This window comes from Dermochelys coriacea, chromosome 18 (assembly GCF_009764565.3).
Source record: "Dermochelys coriacea isolate rDerCor1 chromosome 18, rDerCor1.pri.v4, whole genome shotgun sequence".
Lineage (NCBI taxonomy): Eukaryota > Metazoa > Chordata > Testudines > Dermochelyidae > Dermochelys > Dermochelys coriacea.
The window spans coordinates 18,271,459-18,291,773 of NC_050085.1; the positions used below are offsets into that span (position 1 = coordinate 18,271,459).

Genomic DNA, 20,315 nt, shown 5'->3' on the forward strand with positions numbered 1-20,315 from the left:
CCCAAAATATGCTGGTATATTTATGCTCAATCCAGCTTCTGTCCAAATGTGATCCTCCAGTTATGGTTCAAGAGGAATAGAAAAGTGAATTGTTAATTTTGGGTAGGCAGCAGGTAGAACGATTATATATTCATTAGACATAATGTATGAAAAGGTTAGCTAAGGGAAAAGTAAAAAGTTCCTAACCCATGCTAATGTCCCCATTGCTCCAGATGGCACAGGAGAATTCTGGGTAAAAGGGAGTGTGCCGTGTTCTGGAGATCCTTGCTAATGTAATGCCCATACAAAGGGACCATTACAAACTGGCACAATTAAAGCACCCCTTGGGCTGTTCCAATTTGAGCTGTGGCCCAAGAGCAGTCCCAGGATGAGGAGGTTAGGGTGGAAAGGTTGCTTAGAGTCACATTTGTCTCTCCCATGCCAGGCATGATAAACTCTGTTTCAGTGAAGCTGAGCATTTAGCCCTCTCTCTAAAGAAATTGAAATCAGCTGAACTAGATGCAAGACTTCTATCCATTCTAGCTGAAAAGAAAAGTGATGTGTGTTCTGTTGAGAGTGACTAAGGAGTTAAAAAATACAATACTGTTACTATTCACACTTACAGGGATGACCAGGAATCAGTCATCTACCTGACCCTCCCTTTATGGTAGACAACAGCCTGGATTATGGTTGTATCAGGAAATGTGTTAGTTACAAATATTGTAGTGGGGATTTCAACTCCAGCCTCTCTTTGCTTCAATGTCCCATGAAAGGGAAAAAAAATATATTTTTACCTCTGACCTGAAAATTCACTAATCAAACGCCCTGGATTGAGCCAGCAAGAGTGAGACACATTTGTTTAGGTTTCAGAGTAGCAGCCGTGTTAGTCTGTATTCGCAAAAAGACTAACAAAAAGACTAAAATTTATTAGAGCATAAGCTTTCGTGAGCTACAGCTCACTTCATCGGATGCATCCGATGAAGTGAGCTGTAGCTCACGAAAGCTTATGCTCTAATAAATTTGTTAGTCTCTAAGGTGCCACAAGTCCTCCTTTTCTTTTTACACATTTGTTTAATAACCCTAATCTTGTGGTGATAATTTAACATTGGTTCATGTGGTAAATAAGAATTCTTCTTCATTATCAATATTTACTTTGGTGAGTTAAAAAGCAAATGACAAAAAAAAATTGCACAAACAGGTGATTTTTGAAAAACAAAAGTGTCACACAAGCTGGGGCTATCAAAATAAATCTCTTTGCCTACTAAGATAGATGGTGTTTATTTTGTTTTTTCAACTAACTTGTAACTACCATCAGCTTTGTTACTCCATTGACCATATTAAGATGCAAATCATGTATTTACAATGTATCAAGTTATATGGGAGAATTTAATATTACTGTTCACAATAAACTGCCGTGATTAAACTTTGATTCAACTCCCAAGCTTCAGCATTAGGCTCCCATGAATAATTCCAAGAATAATAGGGTGGTAAAGCAATACCAGCATGTTTATAAAGAAAGTGTTAGTTCAATCGTTACTCCCTGTCCTGTAGGAAAATGGAATAACAATCTAAGTACTGAATATATATTTAGGATGAACACACAACTACAACTGACTGTGCTATAATTTCTTCAAGAGGTAATGAGATGGACAAGAGGACATTAGGGCATTGGCCTAGAATTTAGGAGTTCAAGTCCCTGATCCATCACAGACTTCCTGTGTGACCATGGGCAAGTCACGTAGCCTGTCTGTGCCTCAGTGCCCCATCCATACAATGGAGATAATAGCACTGCCTACCTCACAGGGGTATTGTGAGGATAAATACCATAAAAGCTGTGAAGACACTCAGACACTATGGTAATGGGTTCCATTTAAATACCTTAAATAGAAACCTTACACCCCAAGAACCATACATGATTTCACCAGCAGACTAATTCAAATTACTGTCCTATAATTCCACATTTTCCTATTTTAAGTTTTATTTATTTCATAGACCTAATATTTAAAAACAACATCAACAAGCAACTTTCCCTCTCCCTGTTCTGTGCACTCCCATTCCTCCTAAATTCTGCTAAAATGGATCCCCTTGAAAAGCACTCCTTGTGGTGGTATTTGAAGGGCTATCCACAAGAACGAGACACTTTTTTTCTAATTGAATGAACTGTATGATTCATACATGCATTCACATGTGGGAGGACACAGCAGTGAACTATTTTTGAAGCTTTTTACATGTGATAACTCATATTTTATTAACACAAGGGTCTGATGTATGAAATGGTCAGGAAAGATAAATGGAAATCTGACCAACAGAGTTGCCAACTCTGGTGATTTTATCATGAGTCTCATGATATTTTATGTTTTTCTTAAAGCTCTGCCTTCTAAATCTGGGTGATTATGTGAAAAATCTCATTTTTCACTTTTTAGAAAGGAGAACATTCTAATCCTTATAATTACAATGTAAAGCTTGAAGATGTGGACCCTAATTTCTCAAACCCAGCAGGCAAATAAAAAGATCCCAAATTTACTATTTTTTAAATCTCATTACTTTTGACACATGGGATTGAGGATACTGGACTGTGGTTCCATAGCCTCAAAATAAGCTCACAGGTTAAAGCTTGTTGGCCACTTCCCAAAAATACACCAGATATTGAAGCAAAAAGGACAAAACTGAGAGGGGAAAGAAATTAAAGATATATTTCTGCTTAAAAGGTGTTTATCTTAAACTGATTTCAATTAATTAAAAATATCTTAAAGGGGCTAGAGGCTTTAGGATCCAACACCTCCATACTTGCTGAAACTGGCACTTTCACTTTACTCAAGACACTGCACTGGCTGCATTTGAAGTCGCAGCCTCTTGCAGAATAAAAGTTGTTACTAGAAATGGGCTGAACCAGCACCAATGCCTCTGAATGCTGGCAGTGGGAGGGTGGGTCCAAAATCTGGATTCATATTTACATTTCATGGTTTAAACCCATCTTTCATTCTACCAAAGTGAGTGAACTTAGATTGTTTAAGTGATTGTTGCAGCTCCTTTACCTAAATCATTGTGAACCAGTGTGTTTTGACTGAACAAAATAATTGAAGTAGAAGCTTTGGAGAAGAGGTTTTTTATAAACAGAAATTAAATATTTCTATGAAATTTATTCAATTTATTATAAGAAAGTCAGTGGAAATCACTTCTGCTGTTAAAATGCTTTGAGAGCCACCAATTTGCATTACAAAAGCAGTCTTTTTTTTTTTTTTGAGTTGTTTTACTGCTGTGTAAAGATTCTTTTTGTTTCTCAGTTAACTAAACAGCAGAGCAGTTGATTAATCCATTTCTCTACTCACCATCCTCATTGCTAGGGGCATCTCCTGTTCCAAGCAGAGTGTCTGATCTAGATTCTGGCTCTATATCTCCCTTAGGGATTGGTAAATCAGCCAGTGCAAATCCAGATTTGCCAGATATAGGGACAGCAGCTTTCAGTTCCCAGCTTCCAGACACAGCATCCATCAAAGGATAGTTAATACACTCAAATCCACTGTGAAAGAAAATAGGGTTGACATTTTATTTTGTTTGTGCTGATAGGTTTTAAGATTTTAATAAAATAATCCAGATATAATATGGAATTTACCATCAGGGCCATAAAATATCCAGTGAATGAAAGTTACAGCTGTGTATACATATTGTGATATATATAACATACAGTACTGAGAAACTAGCTGATCTCCCATAATATTAGTCTATCTGATTTGGTCAGCAAACAGTGTAGCCCTAAACCTTTGAACACCAAGTTTATTTGGGTTACTTATCTCGTGTCTACCAGTTCACCTGGACCTGACAGACAAAGTCACAATGATGACCTGTCCTGATAATCATCATAAAATAACTAAAATTGAGCAGCTTGAAAGAGAATTTTTACTGTGGATTACATTTCATGTAGTAGAGTGCTGCTGAGAGTAAGGACCTTTACGTGTTTAGTTGATAAAAGATATTGAGTAATATTTTCACCTCTGGTCAGCCATTTCCTTTGAAGGAGAAAAGAAAAATATGTTACTCTACAAAATATGTTGAGCAATATGTTGGCTGGGATTTTCAAGGGAGTTAGGGGTTCAAACCACTTCAAATTTCAATGGGAACTGGATATCAAATTTATGTAGGCACTGAAAATTCCAGTCATGAATCCTACTTTAGGATCCTAAATATGCAGGCGGATTTTCAAAAGTGCTGAATACTTAGCAGCTCCCATTAACTGCGATGGGTGGTGCTGGTTGATCTGCACTTTGAAAAATCATACCACTTATTTAGGATCCTAAATTGGGATTTAGAAGCTTAACTTTAAGGCTCTTGTTTTTGAAAATCTTGGCTGTTATATTTTCATAGTTAAGGAATCCCTTGATTGAGCAGCTGTAATTTACTATTAAAAAAAAATTCTCTCAGACAAAGGACTCCATGTCATGTTTTGAAGGAAACATATTTAAACAACCATGGACAACATTTTCAAAAAACATAGCAATGTTAGGGGACTTACTTTTTAAAGAAAGTACAGCACATGCACATGTTTATTGTAAACAATGACCTTTCAGTGGCAACTGTGATTTACCAGTTTTTGACAGACCATTTTAAAAACTGACTTTGGAGAAACAAACTACCCAGTGATCAGAACACAAGCTTGGCTTAAAACAAAACTGTTACAAAGGGTAACATTTTCACCGTTGCCTAATTGATTTAGGAGCGCAAGTCTCATTTTCAAAAGTGACTTACAATTGAATTAAGGGTTTGTCTACATAGGAAAGTTTTACCAGTTATATCAGTAGAATTACACTAGTTAAAATAAGGTGTGAATCTAAACCAATATAGTTATACTGGTATAACTTTGCCTATTTAAATTCAGACCTTAGTTTAAACGGCCATAACTTTCCCATGCAGACAACTTTTTAGGCTCCTAAGTGCTTAATTTATTTCTGAAAATGGGGCTTAGGCTCGTCACTTACTCAATATCTTTTTTCTATCTCACCAGTAATATTTGCAGAATTTAATGTCTGAAAAACAAAATGGCTTCTTTCAAAATACTATATCAAGAAATACTGGCAAAGTAATTCAGATACATAAGGGAAAAAAAGACTACAGAGATCTACCCCAGGATTCCCACACTCAATGTCAGTGAAGATTGCAGTAACGTAAGAGGGAATATAGTCAGAGTTTATGAAAAGAATTAGCCTTATCACCAAGGGCCACGAGCCAAAGGCCACTGAAATTAATAGGATTCCTTCTACTGATTTCAATGAGGTTTCCAGTGCCTTCTGGAAGTCATAGGCTTGTGAGTAAGAGTAGAAACTCATAGAAAGTCAGTGGTGATGGCACAAGAAAAATCCAAGAATCTGGCTTGAACTAGATGATATAGGTCTAGTACTGCAAGGGAAAGTCAGCACCGATACACAGGAAAAACACCAATGAGTCACTGCAAGACATTTAGTCACTGCACCTTGTGTATTATTCAAGAGAAAATACTTCACGAAATAGATTTTTCCACACACTACGTACAAAGGGGTTTTCACTGGCTTCCTCTCAACTTCTTCAATTAACTTGAATAAGCTGGTAGAAGAACTGGCTGGAATTTGATGGTTTTTGACTCCAGCCCAGATCTCCAAAAGTCGACCATTCTCATCTTCCCATCAAAAGAGCAACAGGAAAAAGAAAATTAAAATTTTATAACTGTGTAGTAAAAAACTGAAATATTTGTTGCAACTGCACAATATCATTTGACAAGTTTATGCAAAATTTCAGAATCATCCACCTAGTAAAAACACTCTCATCATACTTATTAGCAAGGGTGATAATAAAAGCTATTGTTTTGTCCAACAGACTGGTGGTCAGTGGTTTTTAAAAAGAAAAATATATGATGAAGGAAGAAGAAAATATTTTTAAAAATTAAGATTTACGTGTAAGAAAATCTCTAGGAAATCAAAATCTACTTGAGAGAATAATCCAGTGTTATTTTCTTGCTTCTCTTTCATTGAAGCTATTTCAGTCATGATCTAATATCATGTTTGTTTGATTAATACCCCATTAATATTTTTTGCTCATTCACTTCATTTGTTAATCCTTAGCCTTATATTGTTTATTTGGCAATGCACTCAAAATGGTGTGTCCTTCCATCTCTCAGCTGCTGAGTTTGTTCTTTCAGTATTGTGGTTTCATTTTGTGATGAGTTGATAATAATTGTAATAAAGTTTTCTTCTGACAGAAAAAAATAGATAGTCTGGTAAAAACTAGGGCCAAATTCTGTGCTGGCTTAATTCCACAGAAGTTGAAGCCAAATACGAGTCTAGGGGCAAGGTGAGGAAAATTATACTTTCTGTAGTTCAGCATCCAAAGAAAGCAGATTGCGAAAAGTAATGATCAGAGGAACCCCAGCAGTCGCTGAATCCCTTGCAAAATTTCAAAGAAAAGTTAGCAAACATGCATAATTCTGCAGAGGCCTTAGATACTCAAAGTTTCCAACCCTCATGTAGATGAAGCTTGCCAAGAGTCTTCTTTTACTACGCCACGCAAACAACAGAGCTAAAACTGTCATTTGTACTTTCAGTTGGGAGATCACAACCTGAAAGCCAGCTTGTCTTCTCAGCAGGCTGGAACAGTAGTAAAGGCAAATATGGGGAATAAATATTTCAGTTTCCTGGAACATTTTCTATTCAAATTGTGAGAAAAAGAACAAAGACATAATTTAACCTTTCCAGAGGACTCATTTTAAATAACCTCCTCCGATTTGTATTTTTGAAAAGCTGTAGCAAAGCTGTCATATTTTCTGAAATACTTATCTAGATACATTCATTTAACTCCACAATGCTGTGGATAGCCTTGACTTCCACAGAAATAATTTTAAATAGAAGGTTACAAAGACCAAGTGAGTTGTAACTGTCAACAGGAAGGTTTTCTTTTCTGAATACAGAATTTAAATTAATGCATTGATTGTGAAAGGGCATAGATTGACAGCACTAGAAATGACGTCTTCTCTCTCTCCAAATAACAAGTACAGTACAAACTTTATCCCTTCCAACACTGACCTGGAGAGAACCCTTCTAGGGTTGAGAGGAGAGTTTTGTCTCTATTCAATCCCTTACCTTTCTGCTAAGACTGTCAACAAAGAGACCAGTTAATGTTCTCTAAATATGGGACTGAGACCGTCAACTCATGTACACAGGCCACAAACAAGCTGTCATATGCTTATAAATTTTAGTCATTAATGACCTGGATTTAACTGTGAAAAATTGTATCCCATTATTAATCTTCTTAACACAACAGGCCCACATTGTAAATGACTTTCCACTTTGAGATTTTGAAATAAGACTAGCAAATTATGTGCATATATAATATTAAGTATGGAATTCAGAAATGAAGTAAAATTCATAAATTTTTAGGGACATTGAAAAATCTAGCAATCTATCAAACACTTCATTTCTTGAGATGCTACCAATATGATAACATTGCCTATGGCATAGATTACTTACATATAATTGTTTTCTGAAAGTAGGATGTGTGTAGATCCTGTGTGTACATTTGTACCTTTGGGTCATGTGCAATGACTTCTGTGGCAAGACATCACACACCCCAAAGATTCCACAAACCATTTCCTTTTAGGTGGCAGCCACATACCTGAGCGGTACAAGGCAAAATTATAAGCCTCATAAAAGACCTTGAACAAAAATTATCATAAATTAAAATGTCCTTTTACAATTAATGCCATGTTTTGGTATTTTCATTCTCTATTTATAATTGTGAAACATTTTTATATGGCAGAAAATATCTGTAAACATATTCTTACATTCAGAAACCTCTCCTTCTTCATTCTGTAGCTGGACATGAAGGGTGATAGCAGACCCTTGGATTACATCAATAACTTCCGGGCCCAAAATTACCATCTTCTTTGCTTGAGCTGCAACATTAAATATATTTGAGTTCTTCTCTTATTAGTAGACTTAAAGTGCTCCCCCTCTTTCAAAGAACCCTTGCTCTGGAGCATCTTTTATGATTTTATCTCCCAAACAGATTGATGAATTGATAGTAGTAGACCTCAGGCATCAATAGCCTTACAAATTGCTTATACTTTCATTCTAGATCTTCTTCTCATTGGTGGTTGGTAAAAGATGAGCCACTATTTAAGCAATCCCTTTAGCGGATATAGGTCTAACAAAATGTGCAGAAACAGGGCAGGGTGTTTTAGGTGTGTGTGTAATCTAACTCCCATTGAAGTCAACGAGAGTCTCTCTCCATTTGTTTCCAAAGGATGTGGATCAGGATCGTAGTGATCAGGAGAGGGATACCTTGATTCCCAACAACCACAACTTCAGATCCCAGAGAGGTTAATTTAGCACTTCCTCCTTCAGAAATAGATGCACTGAGTTCCATTAAATTTACTGTGTGTGATAATTTCAGATGAGAACTTTCAGATTAAATGGTTCTATCTTTGTGTCTTAAGTAAAAATTTCCCTTCCACACCTTTACTGAAGTATGCTTTGTACCACTGACTGTCTCCTTCCATCACAGAGATGGATGCATTTTAGTAATGTTGTTTATATATCATTTGTGAAAAACTTTGGGATTATGTGTAGAGTACAATTAGAAAGCAGAGGTATGATTTTTGCACTAGTGAACAAATATGTCAGTGGATCAGATAATCTGAAAACTGGAATGACAGTTGTCTGGGCTCTGTTTTGTTTACAATGCTTGTTATGAGACTGTATCTTAGGGGACAACCCTCCACCAGGAGGGGAATAGGCTAGTTGACTTTGTTGCTCTTTTCTAGCTCTGATTTTTAGCAGTGGATTAACCTTGTGTCAGTTTCAAATTCCTGGAAAAGTGAACAATATTAATGTGCATTTCACAGAGTCAAGGAATTAAACCAATCCTTTTCCATCTTACATGCGTCTAGGATTACCCTGGCTAGAGGTATTAAAATGTATAACTATGTGAAAGGGCCATATGTACTATTTTTCCTATCTATACACACAACTAAAAATTTCATCGAAGCTTTTATCATCTCAGGTCTTGATTACTGCACCATCCTTCTCTCTGGTCCTGACAAATGCAACCTTGCCATGCTCAGATACATTCAGAGTGGTGCTGCAAAGATCACTTTCCCACCGTGGTGCTTTGATGGTCTCCCCTCTCATTGCATCCTTCCACTGGCTCTCTCATCTCTTTGGCATCAAAGATGAGCTACTCTTCTTCACTTTCAGTGTCCTTCATAGACTATCCCCACCCTGCCTATCATCTCTCATTCACTACCAAGATGTCAACTCCTGCCTCTGATTGGCACTGTACCAGTTGTCATCATTCACTTGTTAGATTTTCTAACAAGCAGCTTAACGCTTTGTTCCATACCATCTCTCATGTATGGGAGGCACCCCCCATAAGCATCTACAAAACTAACTCATTATCCCCCTTTAAAACTCTCCTTAAAACTTTCCTTTTCCAGGATGTCTACAAAAAACATGACAACACTAGCCTGCTGGTGGGCGGAGACAATCGTGCTGACCAATACTGCCTCATATTTTCCTTAAACTTCCTCTTCTGTCTGTTACCTATGTGTTGTCTCTTATCTTATACTTGGACTGTAAAGTTTTTGGGGGCAGGGACTGTCTTTTTGTTCTGTCTTGGTACAGTGCCTAGGACACTGGGGTCTTCTCCGTGGCTAGGATTCTTAGGCAGTACGGTAATACAAACAATAATAATTCTACAAATTTACAGTACCCTGCTTATTCTCTTCCACTAACCCATTTCAGATTTCTTTCATGCTGCCCCCCACACATGGAAAATCTTCCCCAAACAGCTCCAATAGGTCATTAAATTGTCCTCTTCAAACCCTCTCTTAAAACCTATTTCTTGTATGATATTTACAATTAATACCGGAAGGGTTGAGGAGCAATCAAGTATAGATGATGTGTACCTTTGAAAATGCTGAGAAGTCAAAGGCTGGATGAGTGATCAAAGGGGATTCCAAGGTGCTATAACTATGCTTCACATAAGAGATGATTTCCTCTACCCTAGATCTTCTCCCCTTTCCATTGCAAAATGAGTCATGGAGATAATTCTGAAACTCTTTCTAGAGGTCTGACACCATGAGCCATGTGCATCTCCTGTGCCATGTCCAATCCTCAGCTAGAAGAGGAGGCTAGCCTGACTCATGGCCTTTGAAAGAGAAAAATCAAGAAATTCTAGGGGACTTCTCTTCCCAAACAGCTCTTCTAATTTCATCTTCCATCCAGCCCTAACATTCTATTAGGTTTTCAGCAAATAAATCCTCTTACATATTGCAACAATCATTTCCAGTTTGGAAACCATGATATATTATGTTCTACAAGCTACCAGAATTTATTGGAAATATAGCATATGATCTTCTAGTTAATTTTTATCTAGGGTGGTTTGTGAAACCGTATAGAAAGTAGCTAGGAATATACTGAATAATTAACTGTAGAAGAGATGAATTTCAATTTGTGACCTCTTCTTTCTGAGCAGGACAATTTAATACTTGTTTTTTTAAACTCACTATATTATTATTTTTGTGAATAAGGTAATGGCCTTTAACTCCAAAAATGTATGTGTGATTTGCTTTAAAATGAAAAGAACACATTCTTCAAAAAAGGTTCCAAAGTAACATTTTATACTTCACTGTGGTTTTACATTTAATTTGAATTAATAGCTTCCCCCCCACACACACACAAATGTGCCACTCAAACAGCGACCGCTTTCACTCTTATGAACTACATGTTCCAGGCAAACTGAGTGCACAGAGGAGGCTAACACTATAGCCAGATCATATTAATCAACAGAGAGACAGCCAAAGCATTATGTTGAAGTCTTGTTAATAACTGGATAGCATAATGAATGAACGTACCAGCAGGGTAGCCATTGATCCACAATCCATCATAGATGACACCAGAACAATGAATTTTAGTGCCCTGTCCATTGAACACATCATTTCTCCACTGTCCCTTCAAATAGAAACACATTGATTTCAAATTGGTAACACAGGCTACTTTATATCAAAGGGATTATTCCAGAGGGTTCTCAATAGCAGAGTGGGTGGCCCTCAAGGTTCTTTATAAATACCCTTCCAATAGTTGTGTGAACATGTTGAATGGGCGACCACACAACAATCAAGGATTACGTGGCACTCTGCCGTGCACCCTCTAAAGAAAAAGAAGAATCAAGTATTTCTTGCTGAAGGTTTGTTACAGTGGGGCGCTATTATCAAAGGTGCTTCTGTGAAGAAATTACATTGCACTTAAATGCAGAGAATGAGTTACCACTTGGCACATGCAGAATGATGCACCATTTCCTATACAGATTGTGAAGAGTGACATCCTGGGACAAATTCAGTCCCAAAGATTTCAATGACTTACACCACTGAATTTGACTCAAGATATATAATATTATACACATAAAGAAAATTGTGTTTGCAAAATCAAACACTCAAAAGTTATGGAATGCCAGAATTGAGCTGCTGTGCAACCATAATTGGGCCCCTGGTGTGAATGCCTTATGATAAAATCTTTAATTGCAAGACCAGATATTATTTTTTCACAGGACCTTGGTCTCTTTCAGCGACTGGAACCTTGAGATCCACAGCACAGAGTAACAGTATTAGATTGTCATCTTCTGTGTGGACCAGCACTAGAGGTGTATAAGAGACAGACACCCTTTTCTAATGGGTTTCACAGCTATTTGCGGACAACAGAAGAATGGTGAGACAGTCATAGGTGGGGGAGCAGGAACTCACACTTGCAACACACAAAGACAACCAAAAGTTCAAGTGTGGGAAGTGAAGTGGTACTTCTATAATATTTGCCAATAGCTATATGTAGTGTTAAAAAAAAACAAGAAAGTACGTGTTTCAGGCTCTCTCCTGCTCCATGGCACTGACTCCTTAAATTTCACAGGGTGTTAGGAGCTGGAGAATAAAAGTGTTTTAAAGTCTCATGTGATCTCATTTCTGCTATGCTTATCCACTGCAAATTAAAATTTATTTTATGGTAGGTTGTTCAATTTCTGCTAAATGGAGGCTGCACAAAACAATGTGCTACTATAAGTCTAAATTTGTCTAAACCACCTTCAAATTCCAGATGGATGTAGAGGTTAGAATTCTTCCACTCTTTCCACCTTTAGCAACTAGTATCCAAATTAGAGAAAAAGGGCAAGTGAGCACAGGCAGTCAAAAACAGTTCTGCAGAAATATGTTTCTGCAGAAACTCGCTTTATTCTAGTTTTCCCATCATTATTTTAAAGCATTCCATGGAAATAATTTGAAAACGAGTTGCTTCAGAGTATAATTGTTAGAAAGCATGGAGTGAAAGTTTCATGATGGACCGGATGGCAGGCTCTTCTCTTGTCCCATCCTGTTAGCAGGTGCTGAAACCCTGCAGGGCGATGCCAGCTTATTTTTGTTGATTCGTTGGTGGCAGGTGCAACTCATTAACTCCATTTGGGACAAAGAGGTGGGAGTAGCTCTTTGAGCAAAGAATTGGCTTTTAGGACCGAGAAATTTCGGTGGAGAAACTACAGGGATAGTTATTCTTGGAAAGAAAGCTTAAGTTTATATATTTGTTAATATTAGCTGAGTTACCAAGAACTACAGATATCAGAAAGGAAGTACATTTGGACTAAACACGGTCTATGTATATAAACTGTATGTATATTTCTGTATAGAGCAAGGTAAACAAAATGCAGTTATTAGAGCTGTAGTTCTGGGCCTGATTCTGATTCCTTACTCATAACGAGTAACAACTTATTTCACAAGTAGTCCCACTGATTTCAGTGGGACTATTTATGCAGTAAAGTACTATAGAACATGAGTTACAATGTGACCCTTTGCTTTTGTATAACCAGTGCCTCTCTTCGTATGGTTAAAATAAGCAGCTCAAAGAAAAGATGTAGCAATCATTTAAAAATGCTGAATATGCCCCAAACCAAAAAATATACTTCTTTGCAAGACAACACTTAAAATGGTGCTCACACTTCTAAACATTCACTAATACTTAGTATGAAAGATACCATACAGAAGTGAATTCAATCTCTGAAGAGGTACTGGGGAAACCCAGTAACTTCAGCACTGCTATGTTACTTTCAGGAGAGTAAAAGACCATGATTAACAGAAAAGCAAGGAAACAAGTGGCCGCTCAATACTGACACGGGCCTGTGGGAATTTGGCACTGATTCAGATTTAGTGTTTAGCCTTCAGAGGGAAAAAATATTATTTTTGCAATATAAATGTGTAGCAGTAATTTTAATTATAAAAGTATGTGGGGGGGATGAGATTGGGGGAAGAGATAATACTATGCAGTGGACTCTTCTGAAAAAGAATCCCACCATTTTTATCAGCAGTGTAGTTCCACCCAAGGTAGTGATGGTGGTAACTAATGTAATCACACTACAAGCAGGCACTGCCATTTTTGCAATCTACACCTGCTCTGAGGAAGGTTGGATAACACTGTCATTAAAATGTCAGTCAGCCAGCCACTCCATGCTAGACTAATGTAACCAGCAGAGTGGAACTGGTGATAGCAATGGTGGGAAATCTGAAGTTTAAGAGGTTTCACCATAACTAGAAACTAATCGGTTTAATGTGATGTACTGAAATAATAGGAGATTTTTATCTTACTTTACTACATGCAAGTGTGCCATCGAGATGGGGTGTTTATCGCACACATGCTGGGAAAGAGCTAATATGAGAAACCAATTAACCTTCCTGCTCACAACTGAAGGGTGGGCTAGGCCAAATTAGAGATAGAGTCCAGCTGGGGGAGAACAGGGCTTGTTTCCATAAAGATCTGGGTGAGGTCAGCTGGGGACAGGGAGTAGAGAGTTCTTCCCTCTGTCTAGTATGCAACCTGAAAGAAGATTGAGAAAGGCTGCAGAGCAGTCATGCTACTCCAAGGGTAAGCTAGAAGCCTGACTGGAGACTTGGGCCCTGAGGAGACGTAACTGGCTTCAACCCCTAAAAGAGAGAGAGAGAGAGAGAGAGAGAGAGAGAGAGAATATGAGTGTGCCAGTCCCTGGAGAGTGGAGTTGTTGAAGACATAGGAGCCAGAGACAAGGCATGGGGGCAAACTGTAGCGGATGAAGTACAGGTATGAGGAAGAGGTGGACAACCGAGCCCAGCTTGTTTGAAGGCTTAATTTTATTTACATTTCTTTTGGACTTTGGTAGAGGACTCTGTGGCCTGGAAAGGGGCATGACTCGGTAAAGTGGTCTGGCTGGAAGGCTTGGACAATCTTATGGTTGAAGTAGACGAAAGGATAGTATGGGGACACTGAGACAAAACTTGCTGCAGTGGAACAGCCATCCAGGAGGGAGTGTTTGGGGCAGCAACTTTGCCACAGCCAAAGAGTTCTACTGTATATGCCTCTTTTTCTATCAGCTACCAATAAGCAAGATTTTAACACTTTAAAAAAAGACAGTGAAAGTAGCAGGATATGTAATTGTTCTTATGGTCCATCATCCTCATCCATAAAAGGTGCCTCCCACCTTCTATCAATGGTCACAAGTGCTCTCTGTTTGGGTTACTCCCTCTGCTATGTAATTAAGCCATCTCTTTCTTTGATTTGCCTTCAGCCTCTCTTTGGCACACTTCCTTGTATCGTCCTCTCTTCCAGATGGCATAAGGATGAGGGATAAGTGTTGCTAAAAGTTGCTTAGCAATGCAACACATGTAAGGTTTGGAAATGCTGACGTTCACAGAAGCGCCATCCACATATCACGTGTTGATAAGGACAGCCAAGAGCGTGAACAGCCGGAGCCACAGAAGGGCCCTGAGGAAAACAGCCACCAGTCAGCCAGCCAGCAAGAGAAGGAAGGAAGAGGTAGAAAAAAAAAGAAACAACCACAAGTTTCCAGATGGGGGCTATATTGTGTTGTTGTTGTTTTGCTGCCTTTTTGTTTTTAAGTAGATTCATAGATACTAAGGTCAGAAGGGACCATTCTGATCATCTAGTCCGGCCTCCTGCACAGCGCAGGCCACAGAATCTCACCCACCCACTCCTACGAAAAACCTCACCTATGTAAGACTAAGTAAAACTCACCATTCATTGATCTCAATAGGTAGCTCTGCTTTTTAATTTTTTTTATTAATAAAAATAATTTTTAAATAATTTAAATAAAGCCATTTTTGGTACCATTTCCATCAGTCTGCGGAGACCAAACAAAATAGTCCCTGGTTAAGAGTAAATGATCACCAGGGAGGTTATTTCTGAGTTACCTATCAGATGAAGAAGGGCCCTTATCCTACTCAGTCAGTAGTAACCAGAATTACAATCTGATATTTTTGTAATACTATCAAAGATTTTTTTTAAAGTTCAAGTTGAATGTATTCACATGAAATCTATTTTAAATGCAAGTGACAAATATGTTTGATAAGGAGATAAGAACATTTAGCGCTTGTACAGAGTAACATTTCCACAGCACCATGTTATAACATTAATTAATCCTCACAACATCCTTGTGAAAGAGGTATCACCCCCATTTTACGAATAGGGAAACTGAGACAGAGCGGTTAAGAGATCTGCCCTAGCGCACCACAACTCAGAAATAGCTAGTTCCCATTCAACAAAACTTAATCAATAGCAGAATAATTACAAAAAACACTAATGCAATCTACTCGGGGCAGTTGAATGTTATACAACTTCCTCACTGACAGCACATTTTGATTAATGTGCAGATTTTCTCTTTTGATCTAGGAATTTTTTTATTTTTGATACCAATTCTTTTCTGCAGTGGTGAGTGACGGAAAGGTATCTCCTTATGAATAAGGAGAAGGTTTTTTCAATGAATCTCAAGAAACAAGTACTTAATTTTTTTTATTTCAGGAAGCAATTTCCAGTTAATTGATGGTGTTTCCATTTCTAAATGAGTAGCTATTATAGTATTATAATTAATTTTGGTTACTTCAGTCTCATCTTGTATGCTACTGTCAGTATATTTCCATATGACTTAATTTGATTGATAAAAGCCCAAACATCTCCATTATCAAGCTTCAAATCCATTGATGAGACATTTTCATTTGTATAGGAGTTTTCTTATTTAGTAGGCTAATATTACTTTTGTCCTTCAAACAATGACTGAAGGATGCATTACTTTAAAGGATTCTGTCATTAGGGGCCAGGTACCCAATTGGTGTAAATTAGTGTAGCTACATGGAAGTATGTGGAGCTACAGCAATTTATACCAACTGAATATTTGGCCCTTTGTTTTTAGATACTTCATGACTTATTGTACCTATCTTCTTCTCTTGCAAGCTCTGTTTGGCAAATGTTATAATTTATTCACAACAATTCCAAGACCTACACTCTTAGTGGTAATTGATTAATGGCAAAAAGTTTACAACATTTCATTTTTCCCAAGTGTCAAATAATAACTGCACATCATCCTGGAAAATTATTTAAGTTCATTAGTCTAAATTAGATGATAAAACTGTACAATGTCCATTTACCAAGTAAGACATCAAGGTTTCAACTGCATTTCATCCTTCCATGAAATAAGGCAATGTACACAATATTCCTTGTATTTAAAATCAATAACTATGGGCTGGGGGGGTAGAGGAAAATACTTCATTGACATCTTCTCTACAGAAATACATGGGACCTGGCAGACTCCCCACCCAGCTCTCAATATAGAAAACATTTTAGTGTCCAAAACTCAATTCCCTTTCCTGAGGTTTTAACTTAAAAACATCTATCATAAACTTTGTATCTTGAGTTTCCTTCTTAGCTGACTGTTCTAGAGGTTTTTCCCTGCAGGAGCACCCGTCTCACACCCTGGCCCCTGTCTGGCTTCAAAGACTCTCCACTGTTTATCTTCCTGAGTTGGAACTAATGAGACCTGACTCCTAGGTTGAGTAAGCAAAACAGCTTTGCTTCTCTGGGTAAAATATCCTGTCGCAATGCAAAATATTTACTATAAAACCTCATCCTAATCTATTGCATGTTATATACAAATTTGAGTGAGCTGAAGGAAGGGGGTGAGGAAAGAGCTTTTCTTGGATTATTGGTCTATATTTTGACACAACTATTATTGGTTACACCCTCCTTCTGTCTTCTTGTGAATATTGCATCATGCACACGCCTTTGATTGTAACATATGGTCACAGAGCATTAGAGAGAAGTATTAGAGAAACTGCACATTCAAATGTTTGGAAAGCGCCTAGCACAGTGTTGGTAGTACTGGAATACAATAAAAAGTTATATTCATGAGCGAAGCAATAGCCAGTGATGCCAACAGCAATTTAAATTTTTTTTTATTTACTTAAAAAATGCATTGCTACTTTACTACTGCTGACATTACTGATCTAGGTTGTTCTAATTGCACTCATCACTATGTTACCTTAGTGTCAAACTGGGGATGAGTTTTTACTGTATCTATACGTTCTAAGTTTTCCACAGGTATGTGGTATAAATCAGAACTACTGAAATCTGGTAATTTAAATATCAACCAATTAAACTTAAAGAATCTGCATAATTACTGAGGCTCTTAATCTTCAAAATAGATAATGAAACTCAAATGGATCTTAGAAAAAAACATGGCAGGTGAAAAAGCCCGTAGGGCTAGCCACCTGTTTAGTGTAGTTAGCAGGTGTATCAAACAGCAGGCCTTCCTCTGGGAAAGAAGACAAACTAAACTCAGCCAAAACACACAAAGAAGCAGCAACAGGGACAGAATGGAACACAGCATCTGCTTACTGGGATCTATGCAGCCACCAAAGAAGAGTAACCATCGGTAGGAAACACTTTTCATGTGGAAAAAATATATGTTTTAGTTCATTAATACATATGAAGTTTACATGGATTTCATTATATTGTTTTCCAATCTCAACTGCATCCACACATTCACATGTTCAAACTGAAATCATAAGAATATAGGTCAATGATGGGAATTTTTATGCCTGGAAGCTTTCAATGCTCTACTCTCGTTATAGATTCTTCAGTACTCCAGTTTAGATCCCATGCTTTTACCTCTTGGCAACACTCCTCCCCCAGCATGAAATTAGTTTTTATGGTTATGCAGATGATAACTCGAGTTATTTTGCCATTAACAGCTTCCTCCATTAGTGTAGTCTTAACTACTGCTTGTTCACCTGATGTTTAATCAAACTGTTGGCCGAGATAAACATTTTTGAAAAATCCAAATATGCTATCAGCGGATTGACCCAACCTACTTACTAATTTCTCTCCTTCCAAGGGTTGTCCTAAAAGGAAATCCAGCTGTCGTGTTATTACAGATCAAAAACGCAGAGCACAGACACACCAAAGTAACATCAGTGCCATTATTCAATCTGTTCTTTGACACCTCAAAAATACTGCCATGTAGAAGTGCTTCCTTTTGGGTTGAAAGATTGAAATATTTGTCCATGCCCTTATTTCCCTAAACTGGTTATTTTATGAATTCGCTGATTTGGCTTCTTAGATCCACTCTCCACTCACCTTCTTCAAAACATTGTCCCAATGAGGACTATAACCTTTCAAAAGCAACTTAGAAAGCTGTGCCCACCATCTTGCACATGCTTTTTCCATGAGTAAAGCTGTTGTGTGCAAACTGGGTAAAGTCCTAGCTAACTTGCAACAAATAAAGCTTGTGTTCATAGAGTTTTGAATGCCCAAAGACTAAGCCAGAAAAATGTACATGCACAAGCTTTCATGGGCAAAACAGAGGGCTGAGATTCCTTGGGCTTGATACAGATAACAAGATTTGTTCTAGCATCATGACTGGTTTTGAATCTTTTCATTGCCAGTACACAATCTCTGATTAGGTTTTGAAAATTGTATTACTCATTTTTTACAATTCACATCTTGTTGAACTCTTCTATTTTTAAGTGTGTATTCAGCATAGCAAGAGCTGAGCTGTTATTGTATTAGGATACTATCTTTAAACTAAAAAGAAAAGGAGTACTTGTGGCACCTTAGAGACTAACAAATTTATTTGAGCATAAGCTTTCGTGAGCTACAGCTCACTTCATCGGATGCCACAGAATGCATCCGATGAAGTGAGCTGTAGCTCACGAAAGCTTATGCTCAAATAAATTTGTTAGTCTCTAAGGTGCCACAGGTACTCCTTTTCTTTTTGCGAATACAGACTAACATAGCTGCTACTCTGAAACCTATCTTTAAACTGTTGGGGCAAGGCCTGCCTTTAGATATCTCAACATTCTGAGAGTAAATTTGACCTAAAGTTTTTCATTTCTTGCTTCCAGCAGCAATTGAAAAACCTAGTCTTCAGATATTTTTGCATCTGCTTTCCTAAATTATCTTAACCATATTGTTGGCAGTTTTCTTCCTGGAAGGCATTAAAATACATTGTATAAGAGGTGCTACATACATTAATATAATGACTAATTGATCTAAGAATATTCAACCCCCATAATTTTTAATGTAAATAACTATAACAAACTAATTTTGCATTAATAACTGCCTAAAATATTAAACAGTGGAAAAATATTTGCTGCAAATTTTCTATACACCTTCAACAAAATCTGTCATAGGATAATTTGTTAAAGCAATTTAGACAAGAGATTTTCTTCACATGACGAATTGAATGTTCATCTCTAGTTTGCCTAGCCCCAAAAGCTTAGTTGTAATGTGGAATGAACAGGATGGTGGGGTTAAAGGAGAAAGGAAAAAATTAGATAAACCTCAGGGTTTAACAAATGGCACTGTAAGATGAACAGAGAGGCTTCTAGTTGGGACAGTTCCTATTGACTGCCAGTAGGGAAATTCTTTTCAGCTTGCCTGGAAGTGCCACTTAATATAAATCATAAGGGTCACAGAGTTGAAATGTGACTTGGTAACATTCAAGATGTACCCACATAAGATCTACAAAGTGGGTGCTGTATTCTGCTAGTTGTTTACATCAGCGCTAAAGCCTAGCCACCAGCTGACAGAGGCAAGAGATAGAAAGGATCCTCTCACCTCTCTAAGGTCACGATGGGTAGTCTTAAAATCTATCATCTGTCTATTTTTTCCAAGTTGGAATGGAAGAGACAATGCCCACTGTAAACTTGGATGTTAAATGAAATGCCAAAGCCAGAGACTACAGATAAGGGTGGGTCCACTAAGATAGGTAGGCCTAAATCCCATTTTTAGGCACCGATCTTATCCACAAAACTCACCTAATGCTGCAAGTGCCTAAACTCACTTGGTGCCTAGGTTTTATTCCTCTGGGAATGTGTACTGCAGCCTCACTCTTGGCAGCTGGATACCTATCTCCTGCCTGAGCATGTGTGCTGCTGCCTCATGATAGACATCTGACTGCCTATCTCCTGCCTGCATTCCAGAGTGATTCGCAAACTGATAGAAAGGAGTTCAGCTGCC

General features: G+C 37.7%; 1 protein-coding gene across 2 annotated transcripts in view; it reads right to left on the reverse strand.

Moving 5' to 3' along the window:
- MORN1 (MORN repeat containing 1) overlaps positions 1-20,315 on the reverse strand; it is a 108,048-nt gene that overhangs the window by 74,443 nt on the left and 13,290 nt on the right. The window contains exons 7-11 of one of the 2 annotated variants that reach the window (XM_043499796.1): positions 10,856-10,952; positions 7,784-7,894; positions 5,503-5,626; positions 3,970-3,987; positions 3,309-3,499 (exon numbers count right to left, since the gene is read on the reverse strand). In XM_043499796.1, coding sequence (XP_043355731.1) covers positions 3,309-3,499; positions 3,970-3,987; positions 5,503-5,626; positions 7,784-7,894; positions 10,856-10,952 — 541 coding nt within the window. The remainder of the gene's footprint in view (positions 1-3,308; positions 3,500-3,969; positions 3,988-5,502; positions 5,627-7,783; positions 7,895-10,855; positions 10,953-20,315) is intronic. The other variant, XM_038376328.2, reaches the window with a different exon arrangement.